Source organism: Chionomys nivalis, chromosome 4 (genome assembly GCF_950005125.1).
Source record: "Chionomys nivalis chromosome 4, mChiNiv1.1, whole genome shotgun sequence".
In the NCBI taxonomy this organism is placed as follows: Eukaryota; Metazoa; Chordata; class Mammalia; order Rodentia; family Cricetidae; genus Chionomys; species Chionomys nivalis.
In genome coordinates, this window is record NC_080089.1 from 119373754 (window position 1) to 119398556 (window position 24803).

At 45.1% G+C, this 24803-nt stretch overlaps 1 protein-coding gene across 1 annotated transcript in view; it reads left to right on the forward strand.

Moving 5' to 3' along the window:
• The window catches only part of Limd1 (LIM domain containing 1), a 54945-nt gene that overhangs the window by 16286 nt on the left and 13856 nt on the right, over positions 1-24803 (forward strand). The window contains exon 2 of the mRNA XM_057768813.1: positions 9426-9527. Coding sequence (XP_057624796.1) covers positions 9426-9527 — 102 coding nt within the window. The remainder of the gene's footprint in view (positions 1-9425; positions 9528-24803) is intronic.

Below are 24803 nucleotides of genomic sequence, written 5' to 3' on the forward strand. Positions count from 1 at the left end.
CTTTGGGAGAGTGCACACTCCCAAAGCCTGGCTGACAGTTTCTTGAGAGAGAACCACACCCAGGTGTCTTTATGAAGGCTGTGTGTATGGCCTTGAGACTCAGATTGTTCAAAGGATCTAATTACAATCCAGTTTAGAGATTAAGCAAAGCTTAACGTATGAGTAAAGTTTAAAAAAATAAAAATATATGAACTGACTTACTTCTCTTAAAGAGTTTTCTTTATAGGGCCAACAAGATAGCTCAGTGGGTATCTGTGTGTGGAGTGTGTGTCTTTCAGTGCTGGGATGCCAAGCTAGACAATCACTCTGTACCCCAACAAGATACAGCCTCAGCTCCTACTTGTGTGTTTTCAAATGCCTTTAGCACAGTAATCCTGTATGAGAGGGACCTGTTTGAAGGAACCTACAAATGAAGGAATGAGGTGATTTTTTGTTTGTTTGTTTCCTAGTCACTTGTTGGAAAAGCCATTTCTATCTGATTTCTGATTTCCTGGTTCACTTTTTTTTTTTTCAGGGATAGCCAGATCCTAATTTTATGCAAGTAACCATGGATTTAGACGAGAGTATCTGACCCTCCCACTCACAACAATGATGTTTTCAAGGGGTGGCCAGGACCAGCTTTCTTTGTTAGGAACAGTCCCCTGTCCAGCCAGCATTCTTTCTAAAAGCTCTGACCAATAAGTAGTTGTATTGCCTTGAGACCCTTGTCCCTTCCTCCTGGGACGTTTGTGCCTGGGAACCCGTCTCTGCTCCAGTTTCCTTTCTGGACAGGGTTGCTGCTCCAGGCTCTTCTGAAAGATGGCTTGACATGTCTGTGCACAGTGTACGGCTCATTTGCTCTGCTGTCTTTAAGCCAGGCAGTCTTAGTAAGCAGTATTTCCCTAAGGAAAAATGCTTGAATGATTTGCCCTCTATTCTACACTAGGTTGCAAAAAAACCGATCTTAAAGTCTCATAATCATGGGGGCTGGGTAAATGGCTTGGTGATTAAAGTGCTTGCCCCACAGGCAAGTGTAAGGATTGGAGTTTGGTTCTCCAGAATTCACATAAATCCTGAATAGGAGTGGTGGTCTGCCTTTAATTCTAGCTTTGGAAGGTGTAGATGGGATCCCCAGAGCAAGACAAGCCATATTGGTAGCCTCTGGATTTGATGAGAGTTTATCTCAGTGAGTAAGGGGGAAGAGAGATGGAGGATGATTCCATTATCAGCCTTGGACCTTCCATGCTTGTGCACAGAAACTGGTCCAGCTGGGTCTAAGCAGCTGGACTCTTTGCTCTAAGAAGAAACTTAGGGAGAGACCCATGTCATCTGATTTTATTAACAACTTTATTTATTATTTTATTATTGATTAACAACGTTAATGTGTCCTCAGATATGCATCCATGAATCTTCTTCTGTCCCTATAGTTTTATTTTTTTAATTATTGTTGTTATTGTTTTTGAGACAGGTTTTTCTGTGTAGCCATGGTGTAGCTTTCCTGGAACTCACTCTGTGGATCAGGCTGGCTTCCAACACACAGAGATCCGCCTGCCTCTGCCTCCAAAATGCTGGGATTAAAGGCATGCGCCACCACCGTCCAGCAGTCTTTGTAATTTTTTAAAGGTTTATTTTAAGTTGTGTGTGTGTGTGTGTGTGTGTGTGCATGTATGTATTTGTACACATGCATGTTGAAGGGACTCTAACTAGCTTTAAGGTGGCAAGCGTGGGCTCTGGCAGGCCTTGCCCTTCTCCCCCATTCCCTCTGCCTTGCCTAAAGCTGTTAGATTACATTCCTAAAACTAGCCACCAAGGTCTGTTCCCTTATTTAGCCACTTCCTCCTCCTGAGGCTGACTATCCAAGTATTAATGGTCCAGCTATTCAAGTATTAATCCAGCAATCAAAACCACCCTTTGGTTCACCTAATTAACAAGTTCAATCAAAGTATACCATGGCATCCTGGCATCCTGGCCTGTTCTAACACAGACTGCCCCCTTTTCTCTCTCTTTTTTTTTTTTTTTTTGATTTTTCGAGACAGGGTTTCTCCGTAGCTTTTTGGTTCCTGTCCTGGAACTAGCTCTTCTAGACCAGGCTGGCCTCGAACTCACAGAGATCCGCCTGCCTCTGCCTCCCTAGTGCTGGGATTAAAGGCGTGTGCCACCACCGCCCAGCTTGCCCCCTTTTCTCTTAAAAATTACACCTAAAAGGTCATTTGCTGGTGTTTTTTTTTTTTACTTGAGTCAGGAAGTAGCCACTTTAACTTTTCTTCCCTGCTTAATAAAGGACCTCTCTGTGAAAACAGGTGTTTGGTACAGTTTGTGCATAATCTGGGGGTCCAGGAGGGAGCCCCTGCTGTGCAAGGTGGGGGTGGGGTCTCCTTCATGCATGTGAGTGCAGGTGCCTAAGGAGTTCAAAGAGGGTAATGGATCCCCTTGGCACAGGAGCTACAGGCAGTTGTGAACTGCCAGATGTGGGTGCTGGGAATGGAACTCTGGTCCTCTGCAAGAGCAGTGCATAGTCTTCACCTCTGAGCTCCTCTCCAGCCTTGTTATTGATTCTATGAGCATCTTGTGTGTCTTTCCTCAGGAAGAAGTCAGTGAAGTTATTGGGTCACATAGTGTGAGTTTAAAAGAAAACAATGTATCAAATTGCCCTCTAGAAATGTTATTTACCTTTTTTGCTTCCTTAAAAGCCTGTGTGCAGAAGTTGGAGGGCTTGCTTGGCAGTGGGCTGTGAGGGGGCTTAGTGGAAGAAGCGAGGTGGAATGTCTTAAAGCCGTCTTCCTTTGAGTGGGGGAAGCATTGAGACCGGTACCTGGAGAGCAAGGACAAGTTCACAGTGATTGAGAAGTTGCCTTCCGAACTTCCTTTCCCACTGTGAAGTGAGGCCTCTGCTGGGTTTGAGGCCATGTGTTTGGTGGTAGCTGAAGAAAACAGGCTGGTGCAATGGCTGTAGCCCCAAGTGGCCTTAAGTACTTCCTTTGTGGGTTAATGATGGCCTCACCAATTGACTCAGGGACTGCAGAGTGCTTGGGAGAGGGCAGAAGCAGAGACACCCATAGAAGCAAGCAATGCTATGTTGTGTTGTCTGGATATTCGGAGGATCAGCTGATAAACTTTGATTTTGGACTCTCTGGGGTGATATTGGACATACATCGGCCCTTTGCCTGAACTGCTGACCTTGAGAGGAGGTGATGTGCTCATCGTGTTAGGTAGACACCCGGTGCTAGCTGCCTCTGAGGGTGTTTCATAACTGTAAGTATGGCGGGAAGGAGGTCCAGACTTGATCCAATGGTGTGGCCCATTTCTGGAACCTGTTGACATCCAGAACTTCCCAGAGCTGCCCAGAACTGCAGGCAACAGCTTTTAGTTGAGAAACAGCTTTGTGAAAACCCATTCTTGGATTTGTACCCTCTTCTGGCATTCTTATGTCTCATCTGTACTAGTCAATATTCTATTGCTGTGAGAGACGCCATGACCGCAGCAACTCTTATAGAAGAGAGCGTTTAATCGGGGCTGGCTTAGCAGTCCAGAGTTCATTTTTATCACGGCGGGAAGCATGGTGGCATACAAGCAGACATGGTGCCCAAGAGTAGTTGAGAGTTCAGTGCTCAGATCAGCAGGCAGCAGGAAGAGACAAAGAGCCACCGGCCCTGGCTTGGGCATCTGAAACCCCAAAGCCCACCCCAAGTAACACACTTCCTCCAAATGAGGTCACACCTACTCCAACAAGGCCATACCCCCTTGTACCTGTCAGGTAGAACCAGTCCCTAATGACCAGACATTCAGATGTAGTAATCTAGGGGCCATTCCTGCTCAAACCACCATACCATCCATCCTTGACTGGGTACCCTGACCTCACATCGTCCCCTTTGAGCACACGATAGGGTTCATGGCTGTGTGACATCCAGTGGTAGGAGCAGGGAGTTGCCCTTCCTCATTGACCAAGAAGCCAAGGTGTAACAAACCGGTGAGCTAGACTGAGGGCACCTGCGGGTTTTTGGTTTGGTTTGGTTTGGTTTGGATTAAGCTTGCTTGTTTTGAGGATGGTCTCACTATACAGCCAGCCCAGCTTATGTGTTTGTGCTTGAGTATTTGTATGTGTACCACATGTGTGTAGGAGTTCGAGGAGGTCAGAAGAGGGGTTATATGCCTTGGAACTGGAGTTACAGATGGTTGTGAGCTGCCATGCGGGTGCTGGGAACCAAACCCAGGTCTTGCTCTTAACTGCTGAGCTATCTTTCCAGCCTGTTAAGTATTTTTTTTTTTTAAATATTTATTTGTTATGTATACAATAGTTTATATCTGTGTGTATGCCTGCAGGCCAGAAGAGGGAACCAGACCTTATTAGAGATGGTTGTGAGCCACCATGTGGTTGCTGGGAATTGAACTCAGGACCTTTGGAAGAGCAGGCAATGCTCTTAACCATTGAGCCATCTCTCCAGCCCCCTGTTAAGTATTTTTGAGGATCCACTAATACTTTCTTATTTCCAGAAAAATTTCTACACATGTAGCAATCTGGGAAGCATTGCCATGTATGATGAGCGTTAGGCCCCTGGGACCTGTGTCTCTCAAAGCTGTTGTATTAGTTCCTTTTCCTGTTGCCACGCCAACGTGCCTGACAGAAGCAGTTTAAGGAAGGAGGGCTTATTTCGGCTCAGTTTGAGGGTACAGTCTATCACGGTGGAGACGTCACAGCCGTAGGAACTTGAGGCAGCTGTTCACATCGCATCCACCCTCAGGAAGGAAAGGTGAGGGTGCTTAGCCCCCTTTCTCCTTTTCATTCATCTGGGACTCCAGCATATAGGATGATGCTGTCTACAGTTAGCATGAATCTTCTCAGCTCGATTTACCTATTCTTCCCCTACGGCCATGCCCAGATGTTTGTCCCCTGAGGGATTCTAAGTCTTGTCACATTGACAATATTAATCATCACAACCACTAACATGGAACCCAAACATGCCATCAGCAATTATAACAACAGTGATCACCAAATATCAGGTTTCCTTAATGGGAGAACTTTCTGTTTACTTCCCGTGAATCGAGAGGCTGTCCGGGAGACCTGTGACATTGCTTTAGCCTCTCAAAAGACATTATGGTATAACAAATCCAGCTGCTAGTGGCCCTTTCGCTTGGCATCGGTGTTTCTTCTCCGTCATGTGGAAACTTCTGACCACTAACTGCCTAAGGCCCTGGCCATCAACTGTGGCCTCTCACATAAGAGGTACATGCAGGGTGACACAGGGTAGCTCCCTGTTTTGCAGAGTTCAGTGAGTGGATTACCCCAGCAGGCCTAGGCCTCCCCAGTCTGTGACAGTTAGGTAGTCTCCTAGGGAAGCCTCATCCTCTGGAGTCTTAGCTAAATGACACATTCTATTACCAAGATCCTAGAAGAAAATAAACCAAAATGATGAATGGCGTATTAATGTCCACTGACTGAACTAATGCTCTTTCAACAACTTATTCAGTGCTCAAACTCCTAGATGGCCCCATGAAGCAGGGGCCTGAAGACAGATTTTATTCAGGGTCTGGTCTAAGAGCCCTCTTTACAGCTAGCTTGACTTGTCTGAGAGTATTTACAGCTTTACTCCGGCAGGGAGGGGCCTGGTAAATCTGGTCGGTTTCAGGCACTTTCCGAAGCTATTTTGAGTTGTTTATCTCCCTAATTAAGGAGCTTCCTTACAGGATGGTCTGTTTCTATCGTGGAGAAAACCCACACAGCAATCTTTTCTTATCTCTTACTTCCTCAGCCCTTATGAGCGCTGTACAGTGAACCAGAAAAGTCACAGATGTTGAATGAGCCTGGTTTTGGAGCTTTTTGCTTCATCTTTGAACTTCAGTTCTTCGTTTGTCAAATGGTGATTGTATTGGGGTGTCAGGTTATTATTAAATATATACGTAATACTATGTTTAAATAGTGTATTTAGTAATAATATTAAAAATTGTGCAGAGGTTGGCACATGTTTAATGGATTCTCATTCAGAGGCTGGAACATCAGAGACTGGATTGATCTTTGGCTTAAAACAATCCAAAATTTAGAAAAGAAAATAAATCGATAAAGCACAGGAACCAAAGGTTTTCAAGAGACTCGGGCATAACAGTAGTTGCTAGAGAAATGCAGCTGGAAGCCACAATGAGGTTCCACCCTGCACCTGTTAGAATGAATACATTAAAAGTTATCTACACCAAGTATTGCCGAGTGTGTGGAGAAACTAAGTCTCCTGAAATGCTGGTGGGATGATCTCCCTTTCAGGAGACAGTTGGCGAGGGATTGAGGATGTGGTTCGGTTGATAGAGTGCTTGCCTAGCATGCTGGAAGTCCCGAGAGGCCCTGCGTACCATCCCTAGCACACATAAATATGGAATCGCAGTATGTGGAACAGTGGAAGCAGGAAGTACAGGCATTCAAAGTCATTCTTGGGTACATGTGTATATAGTCTGAGGCTTGTCTTGGGCTATGTAAGACCCTGTTTCTCGCTTTGCTTTTTGTTTTTTACATCAGCTGTGCGGCCTGGCCGGTCTACTTCTAGGGTTTCACTCCAGAGAAAAAGAAGTCAGGGTCTAGGGCTGTACAGAAACTCATGCCTAAATGTGGACAGCAGCAGTGTGGGAAAGCCCCCAAGGGGGACATAGCTCCATGACGCCTGGATACTGCATGGCAGCAGATAGGAGCAAACAGGAGCTATCGACATCCACCAGGACAAGAGTAAATCCCGAAATACTTATGTGGTGACAGAAACCAGATAAAGAGGTACCGTCCAGGTGTCATTTATATAAACTCTTGACACAAACTAATCTGTGATGATAGTAAACAGACCCATGGTTGCCTGTGGAAGGGAGCGCGAGAGTGGATTACATAAGGGGAGGACATGGGACTCACTGGGATGGCAGGCCTGCTTGCTTTCTTCATTTATCAGTGTCAACATGTATCAGATCACACTTTAAATGCAGACAGTTAGACTGACAGCATTTACCATTAAAGTCCTGTGACCTGAAGATCTAACCCTAATGAAAGCAGAGCACAGACTCCCAAAGTTCTTCTCTGACCTCTTTATGTGTACCATGCTATGTACGTGCACACACGCACGCACACGCACACACACATGCACACACACACACAAGAGATATAAAAAAATGTGGACAGTTTACTGAATGGCACACCTCACAAAAACTATGCAGGACAATTATGGTTCATACCTGTGAACCTAACACTCAGGAGGCTGAGACAGAATTGTTGGTAAGAGTTTGAGGTCAGCCAGGCAATAGAGAGATTTTTCTCAAAGAATAGAAATACATTAGTAAATTAGTCAGTGTCTCTGAGTTTGGAGACGGGACTAAGGGAGGCTAGTTTGCAGGGAAAGCATCCACCTTCCCCTCTCGTCTCCTAAAAGCTTGTGTCTCACTCACCTTCCTGTTGACTCAGTGATAGCTGTCGACACTGCCCTTCATTTTGGGGGTTTGTGCATCCCCGGTGGCCTCAGATTGAGTAAAGTCAGAGGAACATCAACAGCTCATTCTTTTTCTCTTCTCTTGAGCTCCAGCACGGGCCACTTAGTAAGCCCCATACAGGACCTCAGGTAAGGTGAGGCCCTTTGCCCACTGTGGGAGAAGAGTTTCCCTCAGGGTAGGCTGAATCAGTCACTTTTGTCTTCATCCCATCGCAGCTTCTGGAAAGTCTGTCTCCAAGAGAGAGAAGTGTTTATAGCTGAACAAATGCTGTCCAGATTACTGAGCAAAAGGATAGGGCACATTGCTACACTGCAGAAGGGTGTGTTTTTATGCAAAGGGCCTTGTGGTTGAGGTTTTAGGCAGAGATGACTTTTGGGGTGGGCGTGGGGGCAACAAGACAAAATGAGAGGTGGGCCAGGCTGGCAGTGGGAGGGCAGGGGCATGGTTCTTGGGTCTGAATCCTGAGCAGGACAGATGATCAAGGTGAAGAATGAGCCTCATCTCTTCATGAGATGCCCACATGCATATCGTGAGTAGCTACACAGAGATAAGAGTCCATATTTCAAACCTACCAGCAGGGTGACCTTTCTAGAAACCGGCTTGTGGGGAGGAGATAGTAGGGCCTGTTTTATGAAGGTCTGTATGATAGGCACATGATTCCCAGGGTGTGAATCTTTTCCTATCTTTTCTCTCCAGGAGGAACTTTTCTGTCCATTTATCTCTCATTATTCATACCACATATCTGTCCTATTGATGTGCCTTTGTATGGTATATTCCTGACTCCATGAGCAACAGTTTGAACATGTACTTTCCTTTGTGTCTGTGCTTGGCAGTCCACATGGTGAGGAACGATGCTTGCAGCCCAAAGAAATGAGGTCAGGACCTGAGAGGTAGAGGCGTCTGGAGGCAGAGGTAGCAGGACTCCGGCGAAAAAGAATTAGAGGAGGACATTTCAGGGCAGGGCACAGAGAGTGGGGAAGTCCTGCTGTCCAGCTCATCCTGGGCGGTTGGTGGGCATGAGGGTGCCCTTGGAGATCTTATGAGCAAGATTTGACAGCTCTGGCCTTCTCTTCCCCAGAGCTTTAATGAGACAGGTTCACTTCTTGGGTCTAGGCTGGCAGATGTAGGTAATGTGTGATACCTGTGTATATGTAATGTTTCCTCTTTGCCTGAGTGGTCGGTATGGGGACATTTTATAAAGAATGTAGTAGTTTAGACTTTCTTGGTAGTAATCGGTTTGTTAATTTAAAATAGGAACTCTGGCTGGGCATAGTAATACATATCTTTTATCCCAGCATATGTACAGCAGAGGCAGGCAGATTTTTGTGAGTTCAAGGCCAGCCTCAACTACATAGTGAGTTCCAGGACAACCAGGGCTACATAGAGAGACTTTATCTCAATCAGTCAATCAGTCAATCAATCAATCAATCAATCAATCAAAATAGGAACTCTGAAACAATACAATAAGTTGGTTATCTGCCGAGTGCTGGCAGATCTCTGAAATACATACATATAATTAACATAAAATTAAAACTTCAGTCAATTATGCTGACACATACCTGTAATCCCAGTACTCTGGAGGCTGAGGTAGGAGGATTGCTATGAGTTTGAGGTCACTGTAGGTTATAAAGTGAATTCCAGACCAGGTTGAGCTACAGAGTAAGACCCTGTCTCAGTATACTTAAATATATTCCAAAAACTTTTGAGATTAGATTTAGTTATTTATTTTTACTGAGCTATATTATAGTCATGGTTTGGTTAGAATTTGGTTTTCTGAATTGTCGGAGCCTTTGAAAGTTCTGGACAGGTGTGGGGATAGTGTGTGTGTTTGTGAAGGGTGTTGATGGTGGCTGTTTCCTGTACTTGTAAGGACTGAGCACTGAGAAATCCATAGATGTAGTATTGTGGAAGGAGAAGGTATTCTGCTTTGTTCCTTGGCTTTTTCATGACTTTTAAATCCCAGTTTTCTCCTGACTTGGTGTTTTCTTCTTACCTCGTAGGAGCCTGCGTGAAATGCGGCAAAGGCGTGTTTGGAGCGGGCCAGGCCTGTCAGGCCATGGGGGACCTCTACCACGACGCGTGTTTCACCTGTGCAGCCTGCAGTAAGTGTGCAGCCGTGGGGTAGGGATGGAACCCAGAGCTTCCTGCATCCCAGACAGTAGAGTCACACTCCACCTGGACAGAATCCTTAGGGCAAGGATTCTCAACCCCTGACACAAGGGTAATGAAGCAAGGTGACTTACCTCTAAGTATTTAAGATGGTGATTCTAAGTTGGGTGGTTTCAGACTAGTCCTCAATACTTTAGGTTTGTAATGTGCAGTGGATGCCTCAGGAAGAGATGCTCAGTGCCTTGTCAGTTATCACCCCTAGGGGGTCACCCAGCTCACAGACACCTGCCCAGGTCACTGCACCTACTGTGTCCCTCCCCTTTGATTTGAAGAACATTGCTTGAGCATGAGCTGTGATTGTGCCTATATCACACGGACACACCGGGGGCCTTCGATATACCCGAGGCCAGCACTGTGTCCAGTGTTTGTAAGAGCAGACACTGACTGCGTTGTGCTGGCGGCATCTGGTAACTGTGGAGTCTGTCAGCAGGGTGTTCGCACATCTGACTGAGTCGTGGATTATATTTGATTCTGGCGTCTGCTGAGGATTAGAGGAGATTTTTGTTGAAGCAGTTCCTCCCTCTTTCTTCCCTTTCCCCATCTTTCCTTTCTGCTCTGAGAGTCGTTTCTTAGCCTGGGCCCTGGTGGTGCACAGGATGCCTTTAATCCCTGCCCTCAGCACTTGGATTGGGGACATGGGGGTGAGGGAATCTCAGTTCAGCCAACCTGGTCTACAGAGTTCCAGGATAGCCAGGGCTACACAGAGAAACCTTGTCTCAGAGAGGGAGAGGGAAAGAGAGAGAAGAAAGGCAGGCAGAGGCAGGCAGATCTCTGTCAGTTCAAGGCCAACCTGACCTACAGAGTGAGTTTCAGGACAGGCTCTAAAGCTATACAAAGAAACCCTGTCCCGAAAAAAAAAAATTAAAAATGGATCAAAGTAAAGTAAAGTTAGTGAATTTATTAAGTAGAGATGAGATTAGTATACACATCAAGTTTAAGCATGGTGGAGAGAGAGAGAGAGAGAGAGAGAGAGAGAGAGAGAGAGAGAGAGAGAGAGAGAGAGAGAGAGAGAATAATATACTAAAGACGTGGGCTTCCTAAGAGGAGAGTCACTCCTAGAACACTGACTGCCCTCTTTCTCCCCTTCCCCCACCTCGTGTGTGTGTGTGTGTACGTGTGTATATGTGTGTGTGTAATGAACTTATAGTTGTTACTTTGCTCAAAGGATATAATTTATAAGGCTTAAAGATGCAGTTTAAACCTAAAGCACCGATTCAGTGCCTCATTATTTGTCTCATTGTTGTAACAAAATACTTGACAAGGCAGCTTCTCGGAAGGAAAGGCTTATTTGGGCGTGAAGTTGGAGAGCATTGTCCATAATGGGTCAGCTGGTCACATTGCTCTATACCCAGGAAGCAGAGAGAAATGACACGGGTAAGAAGCTCTGTTTGTTCAGTCCCCAGCACACGGAATGCTGCTGTTCACACTGTCTCCCCTCCTCAGTTAACCTAATCTAGGAACTCCCTCACTGATGCGCTAAGAGGTTTGCATCCCAGGTGATTCTACGTCTTGACAAGTTGATAACCAAAAATAATCATTATAAATACTATGTGTTTCATTTCAGAAGCTTCTGGGGTGAGGTGGGTCAGGGCGAAGGCCAGGGTGGGCGTGTTTACCACTGCTTGACCTGGCAGACTTCCATCAGGTTCCCTGGGCTAATGCTGGTTAAAACACACTAGCCTGCCTCTATACTGACAGTCCCCAAGAGTTCTAACCCTCACTCTTCCATTCCACTGCAGTTTCTCCTAAAACATGCTTGCAAGCTCAAGGTCTGTGCATTTATCATTGTTCAGTTTTTAGCGGAAAATTCGGAAAACCTGAGATGGATCAGGAATTCTCCTGCATGTCCTGAGTTGTCAGGTCTCTGAGCCTTCCTGCTTTCCTTGCCTCTGAGTCTTCCTGCGTTCCTGGTCTCTGACTCTCCCTTCCTTCCTTGTCTCCGAGCTCTGTTGCACTCTGAGATGGGTCAGGCAATCTCCTGTGTTTCTAGAGTCATGGGATCTCTCAGTCTCCAGGCTTTCTTGTGTCTGAGCTCTGTTGCACTCTGAGGTTGAGCATGTGACTTACACACAACAATGTGAGCTGTGTCTGTTAGAGATGCAGATATTTCTTACTGCTGTGGAGACTGACTGGTTTTGTATCTACTAAGCAACTTCTTTTTCTTCAGCACGCCTGATGTCCATGATGTACATGGCCTTTGCATTCTCACAGCAGCATGTCCCAGTGTTCTCATTGGTTGAATTAAATTATTTGACCTGTGACTGTGGTTTGTCTATATGGACATTGTCACCGGGTCTCTTTAAAATTTATTTTCGAGGGGCTGAGGATATAGTTCATTTGGTAGAGTTCTTGCCTAGCATGCATTGAAGTCCTGGGTTCAAGTCCCAATACCACAAAGATCAGGTGTGATGTGAACACCTATAATCAGTCCTATCAGGCAGATCAAGAGTTCAAGGTCATCCTTAGCTATGTAGTGAGTTCAGGGATAACCTGGGCAACATGTTCAAAAGAAAAAATTATCTTTGGTCTTTGGCTTCTCCAAGTGTTTTTCTTTTATTTTTGAAATTATAATATAATCATTTTATATTCTTTTAGTATTTACAGTTTATATTTATTTACATTATTTCTCCCTTCCCTTTCCTCTCCAAACCCTTCCATATACCTCTCCTTGTAATCTTCCAAATTCATGGCTTCTGTTTTTCATTAAATGCTGTTACATGCACCTGCAAGTATGGGTGTGTATTCCTACATTATTCAGTTTGTATAATGTTACTTCTATTTTGTATTTTTGTTTTTAGGACTGACCATTTGCTGTTGAGTGACAAATTGGTGTGCTCTTCCCTGAGAAAACTAATAACCGTTTCTTAATATTTGCTCTGTTTACCAGAGAAAAGAAACATACCAAGTAGAGATTTTCCCTCCACTTTCTTACTTTTTTTTTTCTTTTCCTTAATCTCAGGCAGTTACTGTTTGAACTAGGAAAGGACTATGGGGGTCTGCTGTAACAAAACCACCATGGACCAAGTGGCTGTGTTGACTGCTTACAGTGGAGACTGGAAAGCCAACGTCAGGCACCGGCATATTTAGTGTTTGGTGGGACCTGCTTCCTGGTTCATAGATGGCCTTCCTGGAGTGCTCACAGAAGAGGGATGAAAGCTCGCAGAAGGGGCTTCTCTGAGTCATCGCAGAGCTCTGGCCTCCTTTACAAGGTCTCATCTCCCAATGCCTGTCTCCTAGTATGAGCACCTTGGAGATTCGCATATAAGCATAAGAGATTTAGGGGAACATAGACATCCAGCCATTTTTACCTGTGGTCATTTGAATAGCATCTGTTCCTTAATGGACTTTTTAGACTGTCTCCAATGGTGGCACATAGACAGACACTTGTGGCTGTAGGTGGACCCGGGCTCTTTTTAAGTTTTGAATATAACTTACGTTGTATTCTGGCTTGAGTGTCTTTCTCCTCCAAAATTCAAGTTGACATGCGATGGCCAGATTATTGTTGACAGCTTTCAGAGGTGGGGGCCTTTGGGTAGTGATTAGGCTTAGTTGGGCTTATGAAGATGGAGCTCCCCAAATGCTTTATAACAAGAGGACAGATCTCTGCCATTCTGAAATGCCTTGTACTACCTTTACTCTGTACTATCTCTAAAGTCCCCTTTAGCAAGAAAACCTTCTTTAAGTGTAGCCTTTCCAATTGGCTGTGAACTGTGAACCAAATAAACTTTTTTCTTTATAAATTATCCACTCTGGGGAATTTAGTTATAGCATAGAAAACAGACTAAGACAAAATGACAACTGAAAAGAGTATGGCCACGTTGCCTCCTTGCTGGGTCCTTGTCCCAGCATTAAAGGAAGAGTCAGATGACCACAGAGACCCTGCACAGCAATCTTGTGGTCAGGGAGCCACAGTGCGCATGCTCTATTCTGAGCATTGGTCAGAAGGTCTCGTATCTTCGTAGAAATGAGAGGCTGGCAGCAGGCTCCCTCTTGCCCACTCTGTGTTTGGGAAGCTACACACAAGGCATTCCACCAAGACTCAGGCAGACCTTTGCCTTTCTAGGACTGAGCGCCATGGCCGGCCGGTCCTCATGCACAAGCTTACACATTCACCCACCTCTTGATGAGTTACTGTGTTTAGTTCATTTTTAGATCTGAGAACCACATGGTAACTACAGAGAACAATTTAAAGACAGAAGACACCTGCTGCTTTAGCCTTATAGTGCATCTGTCTTCACTTGGGTGTTTCCCCTCCAATTTTTATCCACATTTGCACACTTCTCAGAGTTGTGACCAAAATATACCCATAGTGCATCCTCTTTTTACTTAGCAGCTGCAGTTGTACTCACGTGGTAATCCACTTAGTCACACCACAGCCTCACGGCATTTAGCTCCTTTTGGCGTATGAGTTATTGCTTTTTTTTTTCCGTCACTGAGCTGTTTCCTTGGAGTTCCTTCCCAGAAGTCGGCATTGAGGGAGCATCTGCGTGGGTTGTTCAAGTTCTGTTGTTTCTTGATGAACTCCTTAGCCCTTGAGGGTTTGGTTGCCATGGAGATATGTACGCAGTTTTACTTCTCTTTCCTCATGCCCTACCCACCCATAGTGGCTGTGGCCCTAACAGGAGGCTCTTGGGAAGCTGTTGGTTCACGAAAGTGAGAGTAGTCTAGGCAGTGCTGGCTCACACTACCTAGAAACTTGGCTAGTGGGGTGCTAGCACTCATCTGTGGTGGTGGTGGGCTTGGGTGAGAAGACAGGAGTGTGCTGACTTGTGGGCATCATGTGGAGTTCCCTTTGGCACTTTCTGGAATAGGCTACAAAGGGGGAAAGTGGGCAAGGCCTTATATAATCACCCCAGCCAGTTAGGGTCAGAAAAAGTCAGGTTTTTTTTTTTTGTTGTTGTTGTTGCCAGGGTTGGAGTGTATGTGCACGTTTGTGTGGTAGATGTCCACCTTGATTTTTTTTTCTCCTTCTACATTTATTTTGTGTGGGTGAGTGGGTGGGGCTGCACATACCACAAGCACACTTGTAGAATAACGTGTAGGAGTTGGTTCTCCTTTTTCACCATGTGACTTCTGGAGATCAGACTTGAGTCATCAAGCTTAGTGGCCAGCATAGTTTAACCACTAAACTGAGCTTTTTCAGTGGCCCATCCATCTTGTCTTTTGAGACAAGATTTCTCATTAGCCTTCAATTAGGCTAGGCTGCTGGCCAGTGAGTCCCCTGGATTGTCTGTCCCCAAATCCCTGGCATTGGGGTTATAGCACACTCTACAGTGCCCGTTTTTTTTTTTTGTTTTGTTTTGTTTTTTAAATGTGAATTTGGAGATCAGGCTCAGGTCTTAATGTTGACACAGCAAGAACCTTCCCAAACGAATCATCTCCCGAGTCCAAGAAGGTTCTTGTTATCCATTTTCTTTTCCTTACAAATTCTCAAATGGCCTCTGGGATCCAGGACCCTTTTCCTTGACTTTTTAAGTGCTTGCCAGCACAGCTTTGGAAACACTCACATATTCTGAGTTTGTGGAGGTTGAACCAACAAATTTGTGGCAAGCCCATAAGCCTCACAGGAGGCTCTGTAACATTCCTAGGTAATTCCAAGGTGTCACTTCTAGCTTACCTTGGGTGGGATGCCCCAAGGGCCTCACCAAATCCTTGTCATAGGCCAGGGAGTTCTGCTCTTGCCCTCATTTTACAACCCAGCCTGGCTTGTTAATTATGTCATCCCAGACAGCTTGATCGTCCTTCATGCAGAACCCTGTGGATCCTCAACCCTTCTTTCTCCCTCCTGAGCTCAGTTCCCTTTGCTGAGAGAATATACCAACCAAAGGAGGAGGCTGGCACTGGGTAACCATCTTGCCTTGACTTTCTGGTCAAGCCGCTGATTCAGTCAGGGCCTTCTGACAACAGGCTTGGTGTGCAGCCCCTCTCAAGGGGGTGAGGAAAGTGGCTTAGATAGAGCTAAGGCAGTGGTACTCAGGAATGAGAAGCTCTTCCTGTAGGAGACAGAAGGATGCAGGTCTGGTCTTTGTGGCCTTTGAGTCCCCACTTGTCCCAGCATTCTTACATGTGAGCTGAGTGAGTCAGACAGACTGTAGAACACTGAAGGTCAAGAATGTGAGAAAGGGAGAGTAGGCAGGCAGGGTGAGGAAGCGGTAAGTGAGGGAAAGAACCCAAACAGGCTGGAGCTGGGCAGGAGACACAAGATGGGCGACCAGGACCTGGTGTGTTTTCAGGGTCCCCGTGTTCATCTCAAGGGCACAGATGAGGCTAGGACCAGGCATGGTTCTCCAGGCTAGACTTGGATGACCTAGAGACCGTGAAGTCCTCAACGGTGAGAGATCATCCTGTTCTTCATGCTTGTTACGTGTAATTTAGTCTGGGGGCTTCGGAAATACATGCAGAAGTTGCTTTGGTGAAGCCTCCACTTGCTGCTGCGTCTCCATTTTAAGAACCTCGTATTAAACAGTTGTGTGGAAATCGTCATCTTTTCCCTGTTGGCTCAGACCAGAGGTGGCACCTTGTGTGCCCCTGTGTGTCACCTGCCTCTTTGACTTTAAGGGGAGTCTCTCATGCCTCAGATATTACATCAGGTCCTGGAGTTCCACTCTTGGGTGTCCTTGGCTCTCTCAGTTGTCCAAGTGTCCTTCCCCTCTCTGTGTCTGAGATGTCCTCTTAAATACCTGTTCTCCCTCTGACTCTTTTCCTTCCCCTTTCCTGGCATCTTCATTGACATCTCTGCACCTGCTCGTGGGGATATCTGTCTCCTTACGTGAAGTTCACCCCATCGTGCCTGTCTGCTGCCTCCCAGTCAGACTCATTTCATACAAGAGGATGTGGGGCCTCAGCGTGAGTGAGGAGTTGGGAAATGCTCAAGTTTAGGTGGCCCACAGTTCATGTTGTTACTACTTACTGCATTTGTGGTCCTGACCTTCTCTGTGAGTGGCTTACAGCCTCAAGGAGCCTGTTATAACACAGGCTCCCTGGCTCCCCTACAGAGATGATTCTTGACACATGGCCAAGGGCTCACATCCGTGGTTGGTATCCCGAGGGCTCACCGCAGGCTCCTGGTAACTTGGTCTGTGTCCACGGAGTTGGCCTTACTTATCGTCTAGCTTGTGGATTTCCAGCCCTCCGGCTCCTCCTCCACTGCAGACCCACACTGTTCACAGCAGCAGTCATTAGCCACATGTGGCTTCTGAGCCCCTGAAATGAGGCTAAGGTGACTGAGGCACTGAATCTTTCATCTAACACAAATTGTAACATGCACTCATGTTAAAACCTCCGTTTTTGCACCTTTTAAAATCAGAGTTCATTTGTTAATGAGAAATTATCAGTGAAGTTTATTATTACATTTTATGTTTTCTACATCACAAATTTAGTATAGTTACATTGTAAAAAAGAAAAATGCACATGGAAGCAGACTCCCATGTAGCTCAGTACCAGGAATAAACAGAAAGCACCTGTACTTGATGGGACGTTGTTTTTCCCCTGCGAAAATCCTGAGGTGTGCTCGCTTTTATACCCATTTTTTTTCACTTAGAAGGATGCCCGACATCCTGACTCTTACTTCACCGTTCTCAGAGACACCTGCTGCATTAGATCCTGTCAACTTGATGACTCAAAACCAACACAGCCTTCTGGCCAGTTAAAAACTAGAGGGGAAGAGGTCTTCCTGTGTGTAGTCCAGGAAGGGCTGAGGCTCAGCATCTAGGGACCGGCTAGGCTTTCAGGGCACTGAGCAGCCTGGGAGCCTGGCAAATACAGTTCTTGGACAGAGCCCATAGGAGTGGCCAGAGCAAGGCCACTCTACACCACAACACTCCCTGCAGTGGCCACTGCCCAGCCCTGTACCACTGGACACTGAGAAGGGATTAGAGACATGGAACCTATGGACAAAGAAGAAAATAGTGGTGGGTCTGATTATTTTCCTTCGGTAGGTTTCATTTACAGAAGCGGAAAGTCACTAAGGGACCTGACCTTGGTAACTTATGGCAGTGGCCTAACAGGAGCTGGCACTGTGCTGGGCTTCCTCTCTGCCAGCTTTCCTAGTGTTGTCCTTTCCAGCTGCTAGAGGACGAGCTAGCATCTCTTTCTTGGAAAAAGACAAGACAACTCCAGGCAAGGGGTTTCCACCTTTCTGCCCTAGACCTTGGCTTACCAGGGCCAGGGGAGACTGTGAAGTGCAAGTGAGACCTGCTTATCTGAGCTTAATCAATATGGTTGATTGGCCAGGTATCATGGCTCACACCTGTTATCCCAGCGATCAGAAGGCTTAGGCAAGAAGATTGAGGGTTCCAGGCTAGCTGAGCTAGAGTAACGTGCTGTCTCCGACAGTAGCAACAACAAAATAGTTTTTTTCCCTGTCTTACTTTGTTATTAGCAATATGCTTAAGAACTCAGCTATTCTGGGAAAAGCTGTTTGAAGCAGATCAGTCTGAGTTTTGTGCTGACACAATGCTCTCCTCCCCGTTAGTCACAGTTGACTGTAAGTCTTTGGAATGTCCTTGTTTAAGACCTAGAACTCAGCCTCCTGAATGCTAGGATTATAGGTGTGGACTACCACACTTGTCTCGGAACTGAGTTGTTTTAAAATTTATTCATTTATTCTGTGTGTGTGTGTGTGTGTGTTGTGTTTCTCTGTTTTAGCAGCCTTGGCTGTCCTGAAACTCGCTTTGTAGACCAGGCTGGCCTTGAACTCACAGAGATCCACCTGCTTCTGCCTCCTGAGTGCTGGGATGAAAGGCATGAGCCCTCACGCCCCCACACAGAACTGAACTTTTAATGTTACTTTATTTTGATTACGTTTTAATGGAAATAGCCACGTGTCTATTAGCCACTGTGAACAACAGACATAAGCTAATCTAGATGACTGCTAATTTTTACTTCCTTTTCTCAGGAACTCATCTCCTTGCTGGGGAATCTTTGCATTTTTCCCCATCAAGGAGACATTTGTAGTGAAGCCTTAGCTAACGACCAACCGCTTTGTCAGACTCTGTCCTGTCGTTCCTGGTTCTAAAAGGGAGAATGGTGTCACCGCAAGCCTCGTTTTGCTTTTCACATGAGATGGCCTCTGTGTGACACTGTCAGTGTGTCCCTGTCACTCATCCATACTGCCTTTCTGTTGAAGTAATCTGAAGACAAATGTGAAATATTTATTCACTTCATGTACAGGAAGTAGTTTGGAATGGTTTTTCTGTGCATTTATCAGTAAATATTTTATAAACTATGTAGTAATAGAAAAATTAAGACCCCCTTTAACTTGTATTCCCTAACTCAGGGAAGTCATTATTTGGGGCACTGCTAGTGTTCATATCTCCAGCTATGTCCTACTTGGGGGATTCCTGTTATGAAAGCTTTTTTTTTTCTTTTTTAAGACAGGGTCTCACTTAGTCCAAGCTGACCCTAAACTTTTGAAATAGCCGAGACTGGCCTTGAGTTCCTGATCTTTCTGTCTCCGTCTCCTAAGTGTTTGGATTGTAGGAATGCATCACCAAACCCAGCTGGAAAACAGGGGACTCTAAGTCTAGAATTCCAAGGCTGTGGCACTGATCTCCACCCTGATGTGTGTGATTGATGCTTGTCATCCAATATTATGATTGTGACCACAGCACATTACACCTGGTGAAATCCTGACTCAGAGGAAGGTCAGAGACATCCTGGCCCAGTGGTTTTCAGTGGTCCTTGGATTGGTCCGTCATTGGTAGCTGGAACTTACAGAAACAGAAATTCTGGAATGGGGCCGGCACTAACAGATCCAGAGGTGGTATGTGGGGGTGGGAGGGTATATGCACATGTATGTTTACAGATGTGACTCTGTGTGCCTGTGCAGAGGACACTTGATATCCTTTCTGTTGTGTCCTGCCTTGTTTTCTTCAGACAGGGTCTCTCACTGAACCTGAAGCTAGGTTGGTAGCCAACAAGCCCTGCTATGCCTCCTGTCTTTACCATACCTCAGACCTTGTATTACTGGTGTGTGCATAGCAGCACCCAGCTTTTAACCTGAGTTCTGGAGATGGGAACTCACGTCTTCGTGCCTGTACGGCAAGTAGTCTTTCTCTCTGAGTCACCTCCATAGCCCACACACAGGCTGTTTTAAGCGTGCTGAAGCTGGCTCACCGTGTGTTTGCTCTGTCCTCTGTCTGTCAGCAGTCACAGCTCCTTGATGGCAGGCCTCTAAGGATGAGCCGCTGTAGGAGGAAAAACAGTGGCCCATCTCACTGCCTCGAAGAGCAGAGTGGAGTTGAGATTTCTCTGTTGATACCAAGAGATCCAACATCTTGCCTGTAATGGAATAAAGTACGTGATCTACCAAACTTTATGTTGCACCCCTAATCCCAGTGTGACGGTGTTTCGGGGTAGTATATTGGGGAGGTCGTGCCCTTAGATGAGAATAGAGAGATAGGTAGTTTTCTTGGAACCCCGTGAGGACCAAACAAGAAGACAGCTGAGAGCCCAACCCTGCTGATGTAGAGCTGGGGAAAATGTCCTACAGCCTTGTGGTCTCAGTGCCCATCAAGTACTTGTTAAACTTTTAACTGTTAAAGTTACTTTAATTAAATTCATGTGTAGACAGCCACGCATGGATATAGGTACCTGCTCCTCCCCCATGTCCCACACTCTGAGAGATAATCCCTACGGAACAGAAATGAGAGATTGTGTCAGTGAAGAGACTGTTACCTTTGCCCTAGGGAGATCTGTATTTGAATATCAGCTCTAATATTTTGAGCTTGAGGCTTTAAGTTGGACTTCTTTAGTATTTATTTACCCATCAAAGGAAGACACAGTAAACATGTAGTAAGTTAGACTCAGATGTCTAAAGAGGGTCGCATTATTGCAAGATTGGTGAAATAATCCATTTTACCTCCTGTTACCCCTGCCAGTTTGGGGCTCTCCTGGGTGGCTTGCCCCAGTCTGTCCTGCTCCTGCCTGGGTTTAGCACCACCTAGTGGTAGCTCTGTGCTCTAACTATGAGTTAGCGCTTGATCAAGCTTTCTCTTCTTGCTCTCAAGACTGGCTGATTGCTGTTTCCTGACTTGCCTTTCTCCTTTTACCTCTCTTCTCTAAACAGGTAGCAGTTTTAGCTTGCCTTCATGGGTGAGTTAGAGGCAGTCTTGCAAGTATGTATTATTGGAAAATTCTGATTACACTTACCTGTGACAGAATTGAGTAAAGAATCCTGTAAATAGTGAAAGCTTCATTTGCTTTCACTGAGGACGGGAGAATGTGGATTTGTGTTCTACAAGAATTAGGAGTGTGGGGTGGCCTAAAGAAGCCGCTGATCAGGCACCTTCGGAATCGGTTAAAGCTGCCCATTTGCTACTTGGATGAACCTAGAATCCCTCATTTATGACAAAAAGATCATAGCATTTAACTAAATCACCATACTTTTGGGTTGGGGTATAGCTCAGCAGTCATATACGAGTCGCTGTGTTTCATACCATTACTGGAGGGAAAGTGTGTTTTTAAGAAAAGGAAACCCCCAGCGTTGAGAGTGATCTTGAGGTGTGGCTTCATGCTACTCCCAGAAGGGATCCATTCTGGTACTGCCGCTGTGGTCATGGATAGTAATAGGTGTGCATTTTATTTCTGCTTCACTCTAGTGAATCCTTCCCCCAACCCGGAACCTGGAGTAGAAGATGAGTGTGAGCAGAAAAGGACTGTTAGTTCCCTGGAAGGCAGGTGACAAGACAGAGTCAGCAGTGGACATGTGCAACGAGGCTCACAGCTGTGCCTTACAAAGTTTGTGATATACAGAGCTTGGGCCAAGCACATCAGGAGTTCAGAGCACTCACTGCTGTTTCTAAGGACCTGAGTTCAGTCCTAGCACACATTTTAGGCAGCTCACAACTGCCTGCACCTCTAGCTCCAGTGGATCTAATATCCATTGACCTCCCTGGGCCCTTAATGCATGGCATATGTATATATATGTATACACATATACATACACACAGGCATACACACATATACACAAAATTTTTAAAAATAAAAAAACAAATCTTTAAAAATTAGAAAAACTATACAAAGGCTCCAGAAAAACCTTGACACATAAAAGACAATAGGCAGGTGGTATTTTTTTTCCCTCACTCTGACAAAAAAACAAACAAATAAATTTGAAGGCACTATCTGGTTTCTAAATGAAGTGAGGACCCATTTCTACCCTCTTAGGTCTCTGGGGTGCTTAACGTTTAAACTGAGACTAGAGAAAAACCAGACATGGAGAACAACTAGCCTCTGAGCTTTTCCCTGACCCTTTCTGTCTGGGCACAAGACTTTTCAGCTCAGGGCTGGCAGGAAGATCAATTGTCTAGTCAGTGGTGTTTTGTTTGTTTGTTTGTTGGTTGGTTTCTCTTTGTTGTTGTTTTGTTTTTCAAGGTGGGGTTTTATTGTACTAGAACCTGTCCTGGAACTAGCTCTTATAGACCAGGCTGGCCCTGAACTCACAGAACTCCACCTGCCTCTGCCTTCCAAGTGCTGGGATTAAAGGCGTGCACCACCACCACCTGGCTACTAGCTGGTGATTTTTAAGATGATCAGTACTTAATATTCAAGGCTATCCAGGGCTACCACCCAGTGAGTTCAGGACCAACCTGGGCTACCTGGCAAGATCTTGTCTTAAAAAAGAAATCAAAGTAATGCCTGCCTATTGTTAATCATTTAGTGAAACGTGGGAAAGAAGAAAGTACAAACCCATCCATTCTGTAGGTGCTCAAGGATTGATTCTTTACATGGTTGGAACATTTAAATCTTACTTTTCTTTTTCTCTTCACAACACAGTATGTTTTTAAAAATAAATAACATGGTCTTTTAAAAATTAAATAAGTATTTTTATACATAATTCTAAAAATAAAACTTTTTTTTTTTTTTTTTTGGTTTTTTGAGACAGGGTTTCTCTGTGTAGCCCTGGTTGGCTGTCCTGGAACTCGCTCTGTAAACCAGGCTGGCCTCGAACTCACCGTGATCTGCCTGCCTCTGCCTCTCGAGTGATTGGGATTGAAGGCATGCGTCACCACCGCCCGGCCAAAAGTGAATTTTCTAATATCAATTGTCAAGTACTTTAGAAGTACATCAAGTAGCATTTCCATGCTAATTTCCACCACCGCTGGCCACTGTTCCCCTCCTTCCTGCTGTGTATCAGTGTATCAGCGGAGTGCTCACAGAAAGGAATCGTGCTATGAATACACACGTCCAGCTTGCTGTCTTCACTCACTGATGTATTCTATCTTTTTATAGCACAAACATCTTCTGGTGCCATTAAAACATTATTCATCTGATATTTTAAAAGGCTACATAACAGCTCATCAGTTAGATACACTCTGTTTTATGTAATCCTTCCTTTGAGTAAATATTTATCGACATTTTTTTATTCTGTCCAAGAGCCAAGTCTCAGCCTCATACAGTCAAGATAAACATCTTAAAGTTTCCTTTCCAGGAAGAGTTTGTCACTTTACACTTTATTCAGTAGCTTAGGAAAATATACAGTGACAGGGGTCATGAACACTTCATAATCCTTGGTGATGTTACAACCCCCTCATTTCTGTTTGTTTGCACACGAGGAGATTTAATACTTTTGCATATTAATGGTCTTTTATGGGTTTTAGGAAAGAGCTACTCTTTCCTCTATTAATGTTTTTTATGTCTGGGTGTTTTGCCTACATGTATGTAAGTATGTGTACTACCTTCATGCATGGAGGCCGGAAGAGGGCGTTAGATTCCCTGGAACTGGAGTTACTATTTGCTGTGAGCCTGGGAATGGAACCTGAGTCCTCCCCAAGAGCATTAAGTTCTCTTAACTGCTGAGCCACCGCCCCAGCTCCTCTACACCTATTCAGACCAAGTATTGGTTTCTAGCTCAGACAGAGCCCTGTTTGAGATGAAGTCCTATTTCCTGGTGGCACCCTTGCTTCCTCTAGTGTTCCACCTGCAACCACAGCTCCTGTGACCTTTGGTTCCATCTCTAACTGGTTCATTCTCTGGGAAGTCAAGTACAAATCAGGGAAAGAGGAGTACTCCATAGACCAGCTTGGACCAGGACTTAGTGAACAGTGTGTGACTTGATGGAGGACAAGTGTCAGCCTCTGGACACTGTATATTTAATTAATGATATGTATAGATCCAGTTTTTTAGCTTTGATCAATGTTTAGTGTTACATCCATTCAATAAATATAATTATAGGTCCTTCTTGGGTTTTATAGCTTTTCCATCTGCAGGGCATTGAAGGTGCTTTTGTTTTATCTGTAGAGCATGTGTCCTTGTGCACGTGGATCTCAGGGCTTTTGGCTCCTGGCATGTGACTCTCGGGGTGGCTACTTCCTTGATTACTCTTGCAGTGGTTACCAGATTTGGTAAAGTGGTTTTTTTTTTTTTTTTTTTGTTGCTGGGTATGTTGACCCACTACTTTAATCCCAGCACCCGGAATGCAGTCAGGAGAATATGAGTTGGAGACCAACCTAGTCTACAAACTTAGCTCCAGGCTAGCTGGGGCTACATGGTAAGACCTTGTCTCAATTTTCCTTTCGTCTTTTGTTGTGATTTTTAAGAAGATTTTGCTGGGTAACTTGCACTGAATTTGAACTTCGGATCCACTTGCCTCTGCCTTCCTACTGGGTGCTGGGATTACAGGTATGCTTCACCCAGCCAGATTTATTACTTTGCCAATTTTTGAGATAAAGATAGAATTTTATTCTGGTTCTAATTTACATTCTCTTGAGTACATATGGAATTGACCTCTTTATGTTATGCAATAATATTAGGTTGCTATTAATAACTTCTTCTATTTAATAAACAGCTTCTATTTCTGCTGCTACTTCTCGCCTTCCTTCGAACTCAATACTTCTCCCTCCTTAGCCTCCTCAATGCTGGGGTGACAGACCTGTGCCACCATGCTTTGTGACATTGGTGATTTTGCTGTCAGGGTAGGTCCTTGACGCCAGGATCTTGATTCTATCCAGTGCAAGAAGTCATTAGGTTTTTGGGATTTCCAGGAGCCTGCGGGCTGTCTATAGTTGGACACTAGAAACATATCACATGTTCTGGTTTTCCACTCATTTGTAACAAAAGACGTTTTTGAGGAGGATGTTTTCCTTTTGTATGTTTGTGTAACATCCCTGACTGTCCTGGAACTTGCTTTGTAGACCAGGCTGACTTCGAACTCAAAGAGATCCACCTGCTTCTGCCTCCCTAGTGCTGGGATTAAAGGAGGGTACCACTAT